Source organism: Ovis canadensis, chromosome 2, assembly GCF_042477335.2.
Source record: "Ovis canadensis isolate MfBH-ARS-UI-01 breed Bighorn chromosome 2, ARS-UI_OviCan_v2, whole genome shotgun sequence".
In the NCBI taxonomy this organism is placed as follows: domain Eukaryota; kingdom Metazoa; phylum Chordata; class Mammalia; order Artiodactyla; family Bovidae; genus Ovis; species Ovis canadensis.
In genome coordinates, this window is record NC_091246.1 from 175603560 (window position 1) to 175621400 (window position 17841).

Genomic DNA, 17841 nt, shown 5'->3' on the forward strand with positions numbered 1-17841 from the left:
CTTCCGTTTCAAAATCATGCTCCCAAATAATATTCAGGTTTATTTCCTTTAGAATTGACTAGTTTTATCCAAAGGACACTCAAGAGTCTTCTCTAGCAACACAATTCAAAAGCATCTATTCGGTGCTCAGCCTTCTTTTTGGTCCAGCTTTCACATACATCCATCAGTTAAGTTCAGTCGTTCAGTTGTGTCCAAATGTTTGTGATCCCATGGACTGCAGTACGCCAGGCCTCCATGTCCAGCAACAACACCTGGAGCCTACTCAAACTCATGTCCATCACATCAGTGACACCATCCAACAGTCTCATCCTCTGTTGTCCCCTTCTCCTCCTGCCTTCAATCTTTCCCAGTATCAGGGTCTTTTCCAATTAGTCGGTTCTTCCCATCAGGTGGCCATAGTGTTGGAGTTTCAGCTTCAGCATCAGTCCTTCCAATGAATATTCAGGACTATTTTCCTTTAGAATTGACTGGTTGGAACTTCCTGCAGTCCAAGGGACTCTCAGAGTCTTTTCCAACACCACAGATCAAAAATATCAGTTCTTTGGCACTCAGCTTTCTTTATAGTCTAACTCTCACAACCATACATGACTACTGGAAAAAACCTAGCTTTGACTAGATGGACCTTTGTGGGAAAGTAATGTCTCTGCTTTTTAATATGATGTCTAGGTTGGTCATAACTTTTCTTCCAAGAAGAAAGCATCTTTTAATTTTATGGCTGCAGTCCCTATTTGCAGTGATTTGGAGCCCAAAAACTAAAGTCTCTATCTGATTCCTTTGTTTCCCCATCTATTTGCCATGAAGCTGTGGGAATGGATACCATGATCTTAGTTTTCTGAATGATGAATTTTAAGCCAACTCTTTCACTCTCCTCTTTCACTGTCATCAAGAGGCTCTCGTTCCTCTTCACTTTCTGCCATAAGTGTGGTGTCATCTGCATATCTGAGGTTATTGATATTTCTCTCAGCAATCTTAATTCCAGCTTGTGCTTCATCCAGCCCAGCATTCCCCATGATGTACTCTGCATATAAGTTAAATGAGCAGGGTGACAATATACAGCCTTGATGTACTCCTTTCCCAATTTGCAACCAGTCTGTTGTTCCATGTCCAGTTCTAACTGTTGCTTCCTGAACTGCATACAGATTTCTCAGGAGGCAGGTCAGGTGGTCTGGTATTCCCATCTCTTGAAGAATTTTGCACAGTTTATTGTGAACTACACAGTCAAAGCTTTGGTGTAGTCAGTAAAGCAAAAGTAGATATTTTACTGGAACTCTTGCTTTTTCAATGATCCAATGGATGTTGGCAATTTGATCTTTCATTTAGATCCTCTGCCTTTTCCAAATCCAGCTTGAACATCTGGAAGTTCATGGTTCTTGGACTGTGGAGGCCTGGCTGTAAGAATATTGAGCATTTCTAGCATGTAAGATGAGTGCAATTGTGCAGTAGTTTAAGCATTCTCTGGCATTGCCTTTCTTTGGGATTGGAATGAACTCTGACCTTTTCCAGTCCTTTGGCCACTGCTGAGTTTTCCAAATTTGCTGGCATATTGAGTGCAGCACTTTTACAGCATCACCTTTTAGGATTTGAAGTAGCTCAAGTGGAATTCCATCACCACCACTAGCTTTGTTCCTAGTGATGCTTCCTAAGGCCCACTTGACTTCACATTCCAGGATGTCTAGCTCTAGTTAAGTGATCACACCATCCTGGTTATCTGAGTCATTAAGACCTTTTTTGCATATTTCTTCTGCATATTCTTGCCACCCCTTCTTAATACCTTCTGCTTCTGTTAGGTCCAAACATTTTTGTCCTTATTTTGCTCAGCTTTGCATGAAATATTCCCTTGATATCCTTAATTTTCTTGAAGAGATATCTAGTCTTTTCCATTCTTTTGTTTTCCTCTCTTTCTTTGCATTGATCACTGAGGAAGGCTTTCTTATCTCTCCTTGCTATTCTTTGGAACTCTGCATTCAAATGGATATATCCATCTTTTTCTCCTTTGCCTTTCACTCTCTTCTTTCTCAGCTATTTGTAAGGCCTCCTCTGACAACCATTTTGCCTTTTTGCATTTCTTTTTCTTGGGGATGGTCTTGATCCCTGTCTCCTGTCACAAACCTCCTTCCATAGTTCTTTAGGCACTCTATCAAATCTAATCCCTTGAATCTATTTGTTACTTCCACTGTATAATCATAAGGGATTTTATTTAGGTCATATCTGAATAATCTGGTGGTTTTCCCTACTTCCTTCAATTTTAGTCTGAATCAGGCAATAAGGAGTTCTTTATTTGAGCCACAGTCAGCTCCCAGTATTGTTTTTGCTGACTGTAAAGAACTTCTGCATCTTTGGCTGCAAAGTATATGATCAATCTGATTTCAGTACTGACCATCTGATGATATCCATGTGTAGAGTCTTTTCTTGTGTTGTTGGAAGAGGGTGTTTGCTATGACCAATGGGTTCTCTTATCAAAACTCTGTTACCCTTTGACCTGCTCTGTTTTGTACTCCAAGACCAAATTTGCCTTTTACTCCAGGTAGCTCTTGACTTCCTACATTTGCATTCCAGTCCACTAAAATGAAGTGGACCACTTTTGGGGGTGTTAGCTCTAGAAGGTCTGATTGGTCTTCATAGTACTGTTCAACCTCAGCTTCTTCGCATTACTGTTGGGGGCATACACTTGAATTACTATGATATTGAATGGTTTGCCTTGGAAATGAACAGAGATCATTCTGTCATTTTTGAGACTGCATCCAAGTACTACATTTTGAACTCTGTTGTTAACTATGATGGTTACTCCATTTCTTCTAAGGGATTCTTGCCCACAGTAGTAGATATAATGGTCATCTGAGTTAAATTCCACATTTCAGTCCATTTCAGTTCACTGATTCCTAAAACGATGTTGATGTTCACTCTTGCCCTCTTTTGTTTGATTACTTCAAATTTGCCTTGATTCATGTACCTAACATTCCAGGTTCCTATGCAATATTGCTCTTTACAGCATCGGACTTTACTTCCATCACCCATCACATCCATAACTGGGTGTGGTTTTTGCTTTGGCTCTGTCTCTTCATTCTTTCTGGAGCTATTTTTCCACTCTTGTCTAGTAATATATCGGGCACCTACTGACCTGCAGAGTTCATCTATCACTGTCGTTCCCTTTCGTATTTTCATACTCTTCATGGGGTTTTCAAGGCAAGAATACTAAAGTGGTTTGCCATTCCCTTCTCCAGTGGACCATATTTTGTGAGAACTGTCCACCATTAACCATCCATCTTGGGTGGCTCTACATGGCCTGGCTCATAGCTTCACTGACCTAGACAAGGCTGTGGTCCATGTGATCAGTTTGGTTAGTTTTCTGTGATATGTGGTTTTCATTCTGTCTGCCTTCTTATGGATAAGGATAAGAGGCTTTTGAAAGCTTCCTGATGGAAGAGACTGACTGAGGGGGATATTGGGTCTTATTCTGATGGGCGGGGCCATGCTCAATAAATCTTTAATCCATTTTTCTGTTGACGGGAGGGGCTGTGTTCCATCCCTGTTGTTTGACCTGAGGCCAAACTATGGTGGAGGTAATGAAGACAATGGAGCCTCCTTCAAAAGGCCCCAGGCATGCAGTGCTGCACTCAGTGCCTCCAACCCTGAAGCAGGCCACCTCCAACCCACACCTCCGCCGGAGACTCCTGGACACTCATGGGCATGTCTGGGCCAGTTACTTATGGGGCCACTGCTCCTTTCTCCTGGGTCCTGGTGCCCACAAGGTTTTGTTTGTGGCCTCCAGGAGTCTATTTTCCCAGTCCTATGTAAGTTTTGGTGGTTCTATGGTGGAGTTAATGGCGACTTCCTCCTAGAGGGCTTTTGCCATACCCCGGTCGGCTGCACCCAGAGCCCCTGCAGCAGGCCACTGCTGACCTGTACCTTCACAGGAGACACTCAGACACTGCTCTGGCTCAGTCTCTGTGGGCTGGACATGCATTTTGTGCCCTTCCCAGGTCTGAGCAGCTCAGGTGGCCAGGTCCTTGGCAAGTGCACTGTCCCAGGTGGGCCATGCATCTTAATCACCTCCCTGGTCCTGGCCACTTGGTTTCCTGGGTGCGCTGCAAGAGCACCACCAATTCATTTGTGCCGTATGTCTCCTATGGAGAGCTGATCTCAGGCTGTGACCCTCCTGACAGATGTCAACCATCCAGGATATCAGGAAGACATACGTAACTACTGGGAAGAACATAGTTTTGACTCTATAGACGTTTGTCAGCCAAGTGATGTCTCTGCTTTTCAATGCACTGTCTAGATTTGTCATAACTTTCCTTCCAAGGAGCAAGCGTCTGTTAATTTCATGGCCGCAGTCACTGTCTGCAGTAATTTTGAAGCCCAAGAAAATGAAATCAGTCACTGCTTCAACTTTCCCTTTCTCTTTCCATGAAGTCATGGGACCAGAACTAGATGCCATTATCTTATTTTCTTAAAAGTGCAGCCAACTTTTTCACTTTCCTCTTTCACCCTCAGCAAGAGGCTCTTAGTTTCTCCTCACTTTCTCCCATTAGAGTGCTATTATCTGCATATCTGAGGTTGTTTGGTATTTCTCCCAGCAATCTTTATTCTAGCTTGTGATTCAGTTCATCCAGTGTTTCACATGATGTATTCTGCCTATAAGTTAAATAAGCTGGGGGACCATATACAGCCTTGTCATACCCCCTTCCTAATTTTGAACTAGTGAGTTGTTCCATGTCCAGTTCTAACTGATGTTTCTTGACTCATATACAGATTTCTCAGGAGACAGGTATGGTGGTTGGGTACTCCCATCTCTTTAAAAACTTTACACTGTTTGTTGTGATCCACAGAGTCAAAGGCTATAGCATAATCTATGAAGAAGTAGATTATTTTATTGGAATTCCCTTGCTTTCTCTATGATCCAGCAAATGCTGGCAATTTGATTTATGATTTCTCTGTCTCTTCAAAGCCCATCTTGTACATCTGGAGGTTCACATATTGTTGAATCCTTGCTGAAGAGACTTTGAGTATAACCTTGCTAGCATGTGAAATGAGCACAATTGTCCAGTAATGTGAACATTCTTTGGCACAAAGAATCCCTTCTTTGGGATTGAAATAAAAACTGATCTTTTTCAGTCCTGTGGCCACTGATGAGTTTTCCAAATTTGCTTATATATCAAGTGCAGCAGCATCTCTAAGATTTTAAATAGCTCAGCTGGAATTCCATCATCTCCACAAGCTTTGTTCATAGCAATGCTTTCTAAGGCCATTTGACTTCATGCTCCAGGATGTCTAGCTCTATGTGGATGACCACACCGTCGTGGTTATCCAGGTCATTAAGACATTATTTGTATAGTTATTCTGTGTGTTCTTGTCACTTTTTCTTAATTTATTCTGCTTCTATTAGGTCCTCTGGAGAAGGAAATGGCAACCCACTCCAGTATTCTTGCCTGGAAAATCCCATCAACTGAGGAACCTGGTAGACTACAGTCCGTGGGGTCGCAAAGAGTCAGACATGACTGAGCGACTTCACTTTCTTTCTTTCTTTATTAGGCCTTCACAGTTTCTGTCTTTTATTATGCCCATCCTTGCATGAAATGCTTCCTTGATATCTCCAGTTCTCTTGAAGAGAACTTTAGTCTTTCCCATTCTATTGTTTTCCTCTATTTCTTTGCTTTGTTCATTTAAGAAGGGCTCCTTATCTCTCCTTGCTATTCTCTGGAACTCTACATTCAGTTGGCCATATCTTTCTCATTCTCCCTTGCCTTTTTCTTTTCTTCTTTCCTCAGCTATTTGTAAAGCATTCTCAGAAAACCACTTTGCCTTCTTGCATTTCTTTTTCTTTGGGATGGTTTTAGTCACTGCCTCTTGTACAATGTTATGAAACTCAGTCCATAGTTCCTTAGGTGCTCTGTATACCAGATCTAATCCCTTGAATCTATTTGTCACCTCCACTGTGTAATCATAAAGGATTTGATTTAGGTCTTATCTGAATGGCCTAATAGTTTTCCCTACTTTCTTCCATTTAAGCCTGAATTTTGCAATAAGGAGTCCATGATCTGAGCCAGAGTCAGCTCCAGGTTTTGTTTTTTCTGACTGTATAGAGCTTCTCCATTTTCAGCTGCAAAGAACAGAATCAATCTGATATCAGTGTTAACCATCTGGTGATGTCCATGTCTCCTTAACCATCTGGTGATGTCTCTTAGGTTGTTGGAAAAGGGTGTTTGCTAAGACCAGTGTGTTCTCTGGACAAAACTCTGTTAGGCTTTCCCATGGTTTATTTTATATTCCAAAGCCAAACTTGCCTATTATTCTGGGTAACTTTTGATTTCATACTTTTTCATTCAAATCCCCTATTATGAAAAGGCCATCTTTTTTGATGTTAGTTTTAGAAGGTCTTGTAGGTCTTCAAAGAATCAGTCAAGTTCAGCTTCTTCAGCATCAGTGATTGGGGCATAGACTTGGATTTCTGTGATGTTGAATGGTTTGCCTTGGAAATGAACTGAGATCATTCTCTTTTGAGATTGCAGCCAACTTCTCCATTTTGGATTTTTTTGTTGACTATGAGGCTGCTCCATTTCTTCCAAGGGATTCTTGCCCACAGTAGTAGATATAATGGTCATCTGAATTAAATTTGCCCATTCTCATCTATTTCAAATCATTGAATGCTAAGATGTCGATGTTTACTCTTGCCATCTCCTCTTTGACTATATCCAATTTACTTTCATTCATGAAATTTCAAACAATGGTGTGGGAAAAGACTCTTGAGAGTCCCTTGGACAGCAAGGAGATCAAATCAGTCAATCCTAAAGGAAATAAACACTAAATATTCATTGAAATCATTGATGCTGAAGCTGAAGCTCCAATACCTTGGCCACCTGATGCAAAGAGCTGACTTATTGGAAAAGACCCTGATGCTAGGAAAGATTGAGGGCAGGAGGAGAAGGGGGTGACAGAGAATGAAATGGTTGGATAGCATCGTCTAATGGACATCAGTTTGAGTGAAGTCCAGGAGACAGTGAAGGATGAGAAGCCTGGCATGCTGCACACCATGGATCTCAAAGAGTTGGACAAGACTGAATAACTAAACAACAACTTGGGCCTAACATTCCAGGTTCCTATACAATACTGTTCTTTACAACATCAGACTTTACTTTCACCACCAGACACATCCACAACTGAGTGTCCTTTCCACTTTGGCCCAGAACCTCATAATTTTTGGAACTGCTAGTAATTTCCCTTCGCTCTTCCCCAGTATCATATTGGACACCTTCTAACCTGGGGAGACTCATCTTTCAGTGTCATATCTTTTTGCATTTTCATACTGGTCATGGGTTCTCCTGACAAGCATACTGGAGTGGTTTGCCATTTCCTCCTCCAGTGGACCATGTTTGGTCAGAACTCTTCACTATGACCTTCCATCTTGGGTAGCCCTGCACGAAAAGCCTCATAGCTTCATTGAGTTACCAAAATCTCATTCACCATGACAAGGCTGTGATCCATGAAGGGGACATGTACTCTCCAACTGAAAATAAATATTTTCTAGAGAATCAGAGGTATATATTTCACTTATAAACACATTCACATTCTCAAAACTTTGCATTAACTCTTTCTGGTATCCTTATCATTGCCCTAATTTGTGTAGGTTTAATTGTCAACCTGCTTATTTAGCTTATATGCAGAGTACGTCGTGAGAAACGCTGGGCTGGAAGAAGCACAGGCTGTAATCCAGATTGCTGGGAGAAATATGAATAATATCTCAGATATGCAGATGACACCACCCTTAAGGCAGTAAGAGGTGCCTTAAGGAACTATATAGCCACTTGATGAAAGTGAAAGAGGAGAGTGAATGTTGGCTTAAAGCTCAACATTCAGAAAACTAAGATCATGGCATCTGGTCCATTACTTCATGGGAATTAGATGGGGAAACAGTGGAAACAGTGTCAGACTTTATTTGAGGGGGCTCCAAAATCACTGCAGATGGTGAGTGCAGCCATGAAATTAAAAGATGCTTACTCCTTGGAAGGAAAGTTATTATCAACCTAGATAGCATATTCAAAAGCAGAGACATTACTTTGCCGACAAAGGTCCGTCTAGTCAAGCTATGGTTTTTCCAGTAGTCATGTATTGATGTGAGAGTTGGACTGTGAAGAAAGCTGAGCACTAAAGAATTTATGCTTTTGAACTGTAGTGTTGGAGAAGACTTTTGAGAGTCCCTTGAACTGCAAGGCGATCCAGCCAATCTATTCTAAAGGAGATCAGTCTTGGGTGTTCTTTGGAAGGAATGATGCTAAAGCTGAAACTCTAGTACTTTGGCCACCTCGTACGAAGAGTTGACTCATTGGAAAAGATTCTGATGCTGGGAGGGATTGAGGGCAGGAGGAGAAGGGAACAACAGAGGATGAGATGGCTGGATGGCATCACCAACTTGATGGACATGCGTTTGGGTGAACTCTGGGAGTTGGTGATGGACAGGGAGGCCGGGCGTGCTGCAATTCATGGGGTCGCAAAGAATCGGGCACGACTGAGCAACTGAACTGAACTGAATATGCCTTGAACAATACTTAATGACTGCAAATGAATATGTCAGATATCCCCACCATAATTTGTTTCAGATTTTACCATGTTGCACCACAGAAACCCTAAGAACTATGAAGGATATTAAGTTTAAAAAAAAATTGTTTACTCTTATTTGGTGCTAAAACAAAATATTCAAGTGGCAAATTACTTTATCTGCACTAAGCATGGAGATTTTCATCCTTATCCCACCACGGCTGCAACCCCTCCCCCCCAGTGACGTTTAATCCAATTTTGGGGTTGGTTATTCATTTTGGCATCATGTAGATATAACTTTCCACTGGCATTAACAGGATACATTGTTTTTCTTCCCACCTTTAGCTACAGAGTTATAACCACTGTTTCCAATATAATATCCTATATGTATGTCTTCAATTATATCCGCCCTCGGGTTAGCCAGAGGCCAGAGGCGGCACCACGGGATGGGTCAGTCAGAGACACACGCAAGACCCAGCACACAGGCCCCAAGTGGGTGGCTCTGCGGCAAGGGCCGAATCGGCCGCTAGGTGGCAGTCCAAAGGCCCAGAGCCCTGCGCTCATCCAAAGGCTCAAAGTCCTCAGCGACAGACACAGAAGAAGCCCCTGTTAGCATACACCTTACTGCTTAATACTACAATTTTAACCAGTCCTTTTCCTTTTTATTTGATGCAAGTAGAAATCATCTATTCACTGTATAAAAAACACACATTGTGCCTTCCAGATCTACTTTTAAGAAATTTTCATGTAGAATATCTAGCTGGTAAAACTTTTCCTTTACTAGAAATCCTGTTCTTTCTTTAATATTTATTGAATCACAATTTTACACTTCAGTGGCCATTTCTGCTCAAGTGGCATGCACAGAATTTTATGTTCAAACATTTCTAACTGAAGACTAGCCATTCTTGACAAACTTCCTTTTATGGATAATTTATTGGCAAACTAGATTTTATCTTTTCTATTTCTCCTTATTTCTTAAATCACGTTAAATAACCACTTTGTTAATTTTTATTTCTTTCATGGCTACTTCTTCAACTGAAATTTCTCATTAATTTTTACTTTTCCTAAAATAATTGTTGGTCAGAATATATTAAATATCTCATTATTATTTTACTTCATTACATTAACCCTTCTCAGAAATCAAGAATTCTTTCTGACCAAGTGTCCTTAGATTAAAGTAAGATTTGCTTTGTCTTACTAATTGTATCGATACCAGGTAATACAATGATCTAATGTAATATTTTAAAACTAGGCATTATAATGTATAATTATGGAGTATAGTTATTAGAGCAAACATAAATTTAAGATACTACCTTAAGCTTTTTGAAGAAAGCAAAATAGGGTAATACATAGCTATTTCTGTGTAAAAAATGACAGTGTAATTTTGATAGAGAACAATATGGAATAAATATAAATTATAGTACAGAACACTGAGCTGAGCTTCTTGTGCTTTGTATACACATGATAGTGTGTATATCATCATGGCCTCATGACCTAGAAGGGTGGGGTGGTGGTAGGGTGGGTGGGTGGTACACAAGGTTTATGTATCCACATGGCTCACTCACTTCACTGTAGAGTAGAAACTAGCACAACAATGTAAAGCAATTATATTCCAATAAAATGCAAAAAAAAAGAAATTGCAATACAAGCCAAAATATATTTCAAATGAATGAAATATAGAGTAAATTGTTATGGAAGTTCAAAATCACATCAAGTAATGATATAGATGAATTTATTATTGATGAATCTTGGATCTTACATAATTATTCTGGAGCCAATGCAACAAAGTGAAGTTGGTATTGGGAAGAATATTAACACTATTCAATAACATGTCCCTCCCTGTCACTGCCAGAAAGAGACATTACTGACCACAGTAGTGAGCCAATGTGGTAATTCTAACAATTTTACTACTCAAAAACTGCATTGATTATCTTTTTGTTCAGATAATATTTCTACTTTCTTATTAAGGGACTGATATTACTCTTTTGGCAGGAAAGAGTAAGGAACAGCATTTTTCCTACTTCTGTGTTAGAATTAGAAGGATCATAAAAACTCCATATTTTATTTTTACTGTTTATTAGCTATGATTTTTCAGGAATATCATTTGAACACACTTCTACATTTCATAAGATGAATAATTAAAACTCAGGGGTTATTATATAAGCTGAAAAAGGATATTTTTCATATGAAAATACTTATCCTAGGACCTGGCACAAAGTTTAGCAAATATTAATTGAACTTTATTCAAATTTTACATCAAAGGTAGGATGGGAAATTTTTGAAGCATGTTAAAAACTACAAATCTTTGTGTATATATGAAATAATTTTATCTCAGAATATTGTAGAACAATAATGGATGAAAAAATGTTTAAAAGTCAAGTTAACAAACTGGTCAATTAATAAAAAAGTATCCTTTCCAAATGCAGTAAAACATTTTGCATTTTACACCATTACTGTCTGCAAGAAGAGGGGACATAAAAGGTGCTAGGGTCTATGTAAAGTGTAAAGCTTTAAAGTTAGGAATGTCACACAAATGCAGTCATGTTTGTGCACCAAAAGAATGAAATTTACAGAATTAATCAGAAAACATTTGCAAGTGACTTTTAAGTTTTGCATTTTTATCACTGTATGAAAGTATTGTTTTATAAATATGATACACAAATGTAATCATAGTTTTAATTTTAATTGAATGAGATTTGTGGAGCACCAAAACATGCATGGCAATATGCACAAATTTTCTAAGGCTTCTTTAATCCCTTTGTGCCATATTTTTTCCCTATGTGTAGAAAGAAAAGGGTATATTAAAAGATTTTTCTTTCCGAATGTCTCCGTCATCATGGTTAATAATGGCAGCCTAGCATATAAGAGGAGAAATTCAATTTCGAATTGCTTTAAGGTTCAGCTTTGAATTTCATTTTGGTCAGAAGAGTCGCGTGACCTTTAAATTTGATGAAAAGAGGAAGAAGATATTAATCTCATTATTTTATTTTGAAGTCCTCCCAAGGTAGGTGACTCTAGACCCCATTTCTGCAAAACGACATGAATAGTCCACATATGGATCATCGTTACAGGGAAAGACAACACCTAAAATTTTAATACACCTTCAGTATTTTATATCTGATTTCAAATATTTGTGTAAAATCACTCTACTACTTCAGAGCTCTTATTATTTTGAACAGTTTAACTATCTTATATTTATGTTTTATTATAAAAACTGTTCTTTTTTAAAGATTATATTTCCCTTATATATGCAAAATTTATTTTGATAGCCTGAAAATATTTATTGTGTATAATATAGTAATAGATACTACATTATAGCCTTTACACAAAGGCAAATTCTCCCTATTATAGAAAATTACAATTGAAATATAGAATATTTTAAGTATACAATTAGGGGCTTCCTAGGTACCTCAGTGGTAAAGAATCCACCTGCCCATGCAAGAGATTTGGGTTTGATCTCTGGGTTGGGAAGATCCCCTGGAGAAGGCAATGGCAACCCACTCCAGAATTCTTGCCTGGAAAATCCCATAAAGCCTGGTGGGCTATGGTCCATGGGGTTGTAAAAAGCCAGACAGGACTTAGGGACTTAACAACAGACTATATCTGGAGAATCCCTTGGACAGAGGAGCATGGCAGGCTATGGTCCATAGGATCGCAAAGAGTTAGACACAACTGAAGCAACTTAGCACTATACAATAATTGCACACCCTGTTAAAGAACACAATAAGTTAACTGTTCACGCATTTCATATACTAGCATTCAGATAAGAATTAGTTATCCAAAACAAAAATCCACTCAGTTACTTTCAGATTGTTAAAAACTTCTATCATTTAACTTTTTGAACAGTCTTGCTGGGCGTGCATATTATTATTCCTATCCAATTTTTTTTAATGATTGAACAGTATTTGATATAAGAACAAATATTTCCTAGAATATGATTTGTGAATTACTTGCATCAGGCTCAGTTTGTTAAAATGCAGATTTCTGGCCACAACTCCAAGCTGCTTAATGAAAAGCTCTGGTATATGGGCCTCCAGACTTTCAACTTTCATTTTTCACTTTGATAATCATTAGTCTAACATGTAACATAGAGGAAAGAATCAGATTAGGGTAACGACATAACAATAAACAGTCTTTCTTTTTAATGTCACTGGCTTTGGAGAGATGGGGAGAAATCAAAAAGACTGTTAAATCAATATCCCTATACCAGGCAACTACTGACTTTAAAAAACTGTGAACGGAATATCTTCATACTATAATGTGAAAGGGATAAATAATTGTTCAAATAAATAAGAATCTATCTGACTTTATATCTACCTATACATTCCCAACAATAATTTCATGAATTTTAGATTTCAGGAATCTAAAATTTATGAAAGTACTTAAAAAGTTAAATAATTCAGAGTGGTATAGTGATCACACATACAAAGAAACTGATTTTCATTGTTCTACAGTAAAGGGCAGTGGGGGAAAATATAGAATAAATTTGAAAGGAATGATAAACATGTTTATAGTGCTAGAGGAAAAAAATGATTTCTTGGGAGGATCATGAAAGACTAATTAAAAAATTATTATCCAAAGATGAATAGCAGAAAACAGTGGATTGCGATAGTACAGATTAAAGATGACTAGGGCACGGACTATGGATTTTTCCTGAGGAAAATGACAGACACAGATGCCAGAAATTATTATAGCCAGCATGATTATGCAAATAATTCAGTGGGAATTCAACAGGGAATTTTGATGATCCACACACATTTCAGTTCTTAAATGATCTGCCATTAATGGCTTTGATTATTGTAGTCTACTTAGAGAATGAAGATTTACGAATTTCCATAAAGATGGTAAAAATACTTGGTCTTAAATCAGTCATTGGAAGAACTTGTGGAGCAGCAAATGCCTAACGTAATTTTTCAAGGTAGGCAACGAGAATAATGACTTCTATTTGATTTAATATCTCAAAAAAAGATTATTTTTTAAGACTGGAACAAATGTAGATGAATGGAACATATTTTATCTTTGGCCATAAAACATTTTTTATAAGAAGTATAGGGAAATTGCCAGGCGATCATCAATTGCTTAAGAAACCGAATTGCTAAAATTAATTATTTCTCCAGCACAGTCTTTGAGACCTTTTCAGCATGTAACAAAGAAAATATTCCTTGAAAATTAAGAATCTAAGTGTACTTCCTCAAAACAGAAGAGAGGAGCATCATGACCACTAGCAAGCAATATAATTTATCTAACATAATAGATATGCCAAGCTATGGTGCCAAGCTATGGATAAAATAGAAAATTAGTCAATATTGTTAACAAATACCACCTGTACTACTTAAATAATTTCAAAATTTGGAATAAAACATTACAGCATTATTATCCTCTTTGTTTAAAAATCCCTCTCTTCCCTTTTGGAGTTCTAAGGGCATATTTTTAATAATTTTCTAAAATACATAAAACACATGATGTCATATCAGAACATCTGATTAATTAGCATTTACTCCAGTTCCTAAGCAATTCCATTTTCTTTCTTCTAAGCATCTCAGTGTAATGATGAGCCCTGGAGGTTCTTATCTCTAGTAACATAAAATGTATCTCAGATCATTTCTCTTATTTAACTTGAACCCTGATTTAGATTGCTGTTGTAATTGTTGTTTCTTAATCAGTAGAGGTAATGTAAGGAGCAAATTTTGATATTTTAATCAATATTTCAACATGATTGCACAAAACATCTTTGTACATATCACTTGTATAATGAAATTACCAAATAATCAGTATTATTTTTTTCATTGGAGCATGGACAATATCTTCAGTGGTCAATCAGAAAGATTCGCCAAATGTAAAGTGACATAAAACCAAAACAAATTTTGCAATGATTAGAATTTATTCTAGCAACATGTTTGCAAAATCTGCCTAAACATCTCTGCCTAATTATCTTTGGACTGTATCAAGAGTTAGAAACTGAGGAATTGGAACAATTTTCTAAATCATTCATCCATAAAAACACAACTAAGGAAGAAAAGGAATTACTTTTTAAAATCAATGATTTTATTGGTTGTTCACTTGATTATACTTATTTGAAATATGCTCATTTCATTACCTCACTTCATAATATAGACAGAGTCAGAACTGGCCTTAAATTTATTTATTTTAATGATTTATTTGTATTATAGTATATAATTAATATATGTGAAATATATGTTAATTTTTTAAAAAGTTCTGAACAAAACATTTGGATAATGCATGAAAAGGTAACAAAATAATAATTATAATGATATTAATTTTCATTTAAATCATGCTCCATATGTAATATAATTAAATAACTATATTCTTGAATAGTAACATTATTGTCAATTATGCTAAAGTTGAATAATTTCTTTTATAAAACAAAATAATGCTTTTGTGAAAATTTTTTTTTGTAAATGGAGTTTGTCAGTATGATGATTTTGTGAGCTCTTGTCTGTGTTTTAGGACACCCAATACTGTCTTCACAAATACAACAAAAAATTCACATGGCATCATAGAAGCCTAGTTCCGAAACAAGTTCAGCTGTCTGAATTGGCTATGACAGAATTGGCAGAGACCTAGAAATTGCAGTCATTTAGTTTGGCCACCATGCCCAAAGAGATCTACTTGGAATGACCCTGGAGTCTATTATTTTGTTGTGTACAACTATTCTTGATATGGTGGTATTTGACAATCATCTTAAATAAGAACCGAAGCCAATTTAAATGGTTTCTCTATGGGTTTCCTCTCACAGATGCACAGGGACATCTTGTGTTGTTAGCCAGCAGACCTTATTCAAACATAGCTAAAACCATTCCAGCATTCATTTTGATGCAATTGGCTAAATATATGCTTATGATTTATGTTTAAATGAAGAATTTTAATCAGATCTATTATTTTAATCCTCTGTTAAACTTCCCATCATAATGTCAAGGTTCCTGTATGGGCAAAACAAATTCTCTGAATGAAAATTTTGGCATATTCTCTTGATTTCACGGTAATAGAAGTATGATCTTACATGGGAAAGTACTACATTTCCTTATCTCTGATTTAGAAGAGTAAAAATTCTACAGTTTGAACTATGAGACAGATGAGCACTTGCTCTTTGGTAATTAGTTCCACTTTGGAGTTAGAACCAGCAAAAATAAATCACAGAAATTTAATAAACAAGGATTTGCTTGACAGGCAAACTCCATTTTATAATAGCATAATTTTCTCTCTTCAGTATTTCTCAAATTAATTTCAGTTCTTAATTAAAATTCAATTTTGTTACAAAATCTGCCATATTTAAGTTTAACACAGAATAAAGAAAAATGAATGTAAACTTAAATTTTAAAAAAGTATCTTAACAAATGAAGTCCAATGAAAGTTACCCTCAGCATACTGACAATATGCGAGAAATTAGCAGAAATCTTTATGAAGTATTCATGAACGGTGATAGCTGGTTTCTCTTTCATTTCATTTGGTTGAAGTCACCACATTAGCAGACTTGTGAGTTTTGTTACTCATTGATTTGTTTTGTGTTGGTTTTGTCTTTCCAGGTGCTCCACCAACTGGTCGGGTACGCAATGTGAGAGGCCAGCCCCAAAGAGCAGCAAGTCTGATCACATCAGCACAAGTAAGCTTCTCAGATTAATATCTTTGAAGTTCCACATAGAATAGAAATCATTGTTTTCTTACACAACCCATCTTTCTTCTTACCCATCAACTGAGGGAACTGAGTCTTGGAAAACCTGCTTCATGGAATTTTGCCAAAGACCCACTTCAATCCAGGTGATTTTTGAAAGATGAAGCACTGAGCTCCTACCTGGTGACAAGATCGATCATTACGTACTCTTTCTGGTTCTGAGGGTTCATCTCAAACTTTGGCAGTTCTCAGAACACACACCTGCAAACCTAGCATGAGCTTTTCTTAGGAAATGCGTGTCAGCTGCAAAAGATGCAAATATCACAATAGATGTGAGAATGCTGCAGGAAAAAAAATAATAATAATTTCATGTTTTAATTAAAATGCATTATTCTTGAAGTGCATTTCAAAGTGTTGTGGAAAAACAAACTTAACCAGTTAGTCTCAAAGTGATAAAGTATGTTAACAAGCAATTTTTAATAAGGATCCTAGTTGATTTACTGCTTCCTTGTCTTTAAAGTACTGGTTTTGAAGTATAGTAAAATATAGCTCAATATTTTGCAAGTTTGTGTGTGTGTGTGTAGCTGTAGCCTTAGGACATGTCTCTGATATGAAAATTCATCTATATTAACATTTTGTGTCTTCCATAGACGCATTGGAAGAAAGTGTGTGTGTTGAAAGGCATGCTGTGTCTTCCAACATCTTTAAATAATTTTATAAAGATTTTCAAAATAAAACTCTGAAAGAAAAATTTCTCAGTTCACATATTAGCACTAATGAGTGAGAAAGTTTTGAGAAATCTGTATTAACTATCAAGTAAGTAAATATATTCTTGAAGAGAAAAAAACAGTATCTCTGATTTATGAACACTTACTTAGTAATTTTTTCTAGAACTTCACTGCTGGTATTAGTGCACACGAAAATAAAATACTATGGAATTTGTGAAAAAGGAAAGATATTAGCAAAATCAAAAGTGTACGATTTTTGTGGCTATATGGCAGAAACCAACATAACATTGTAAATCAATTTTCCTCTGATTAAGGAATAATATTTTTAAAACAGTATATGATTTTGTACCTTAGATAAAGGTTCCCAGTGTTTGCTGATTGACGTGTCTGTTGTGCCTGTCCCCAAATAATTTATCATTGCTTGAAATTCTTCCAATGACACTGTCCAAAGTTCCACCACTTAGAGATTAACTCAGGATAAAAGGGATGACTATCTTTGAAAAATGACAATTAGGCCTAGAAGAAATAACCTTAGAACTGAGTACAGGACAAATTACCTTAGAACTGAGTACTTTGATTTGGAGATGTGAGGTAAGTTATTCCAGTCAAGGAACATTTGGGGTTAATTACCTTAGAATTTGTGTGTTGTCTTAAGGAAGGGAAGGGAGAAGAACTTAGCAAAGATATGGACATGTAATTGTAGGAATAGGGCACCAGGATTTGATGAATGGGTTCATAAAATATAGTAGAGGTGGAAAAATATACTTTGCCTAATTTAATATTTCAAAAGAAAAGCAAAAGAAAAAAACATACTGTCTTCTCTCTCTCTCTTCCAGGATCATACTAACATTATTACTAATAACTCTTGGGAAATACCAATTTATATGATTTTGTGAGCTAGTTATAAGACTCAATCATCATCAAAAGCATTTTTTAATGAAAAGAAATGCA

The 17841-nt window shown here is 36.9% G+C and overlaps 1 protein-coding gene across 1 annotated transcript in view; it reads left to right on the forward strand.

Annotated features, from left to right (window-relative positions):
* LRP1B (LDL receptor related protein 1B) overlaps positions 1-17841 on the forward strand; it is a 1961274-nt gene that overhangs the window by 1929955 nt on the left and 13478 nt on the right. Inside the window, exon 87 of the mRNA XM_069573760.1 lies at positions 16077-16153. Within this exon, the coding sequence (XP_069429861.1) occupies positions 16077-16153 (77 nt within the window). The remainder of the gene's footprint in view (positions 1-16076; positions 16154-17841) is intronic.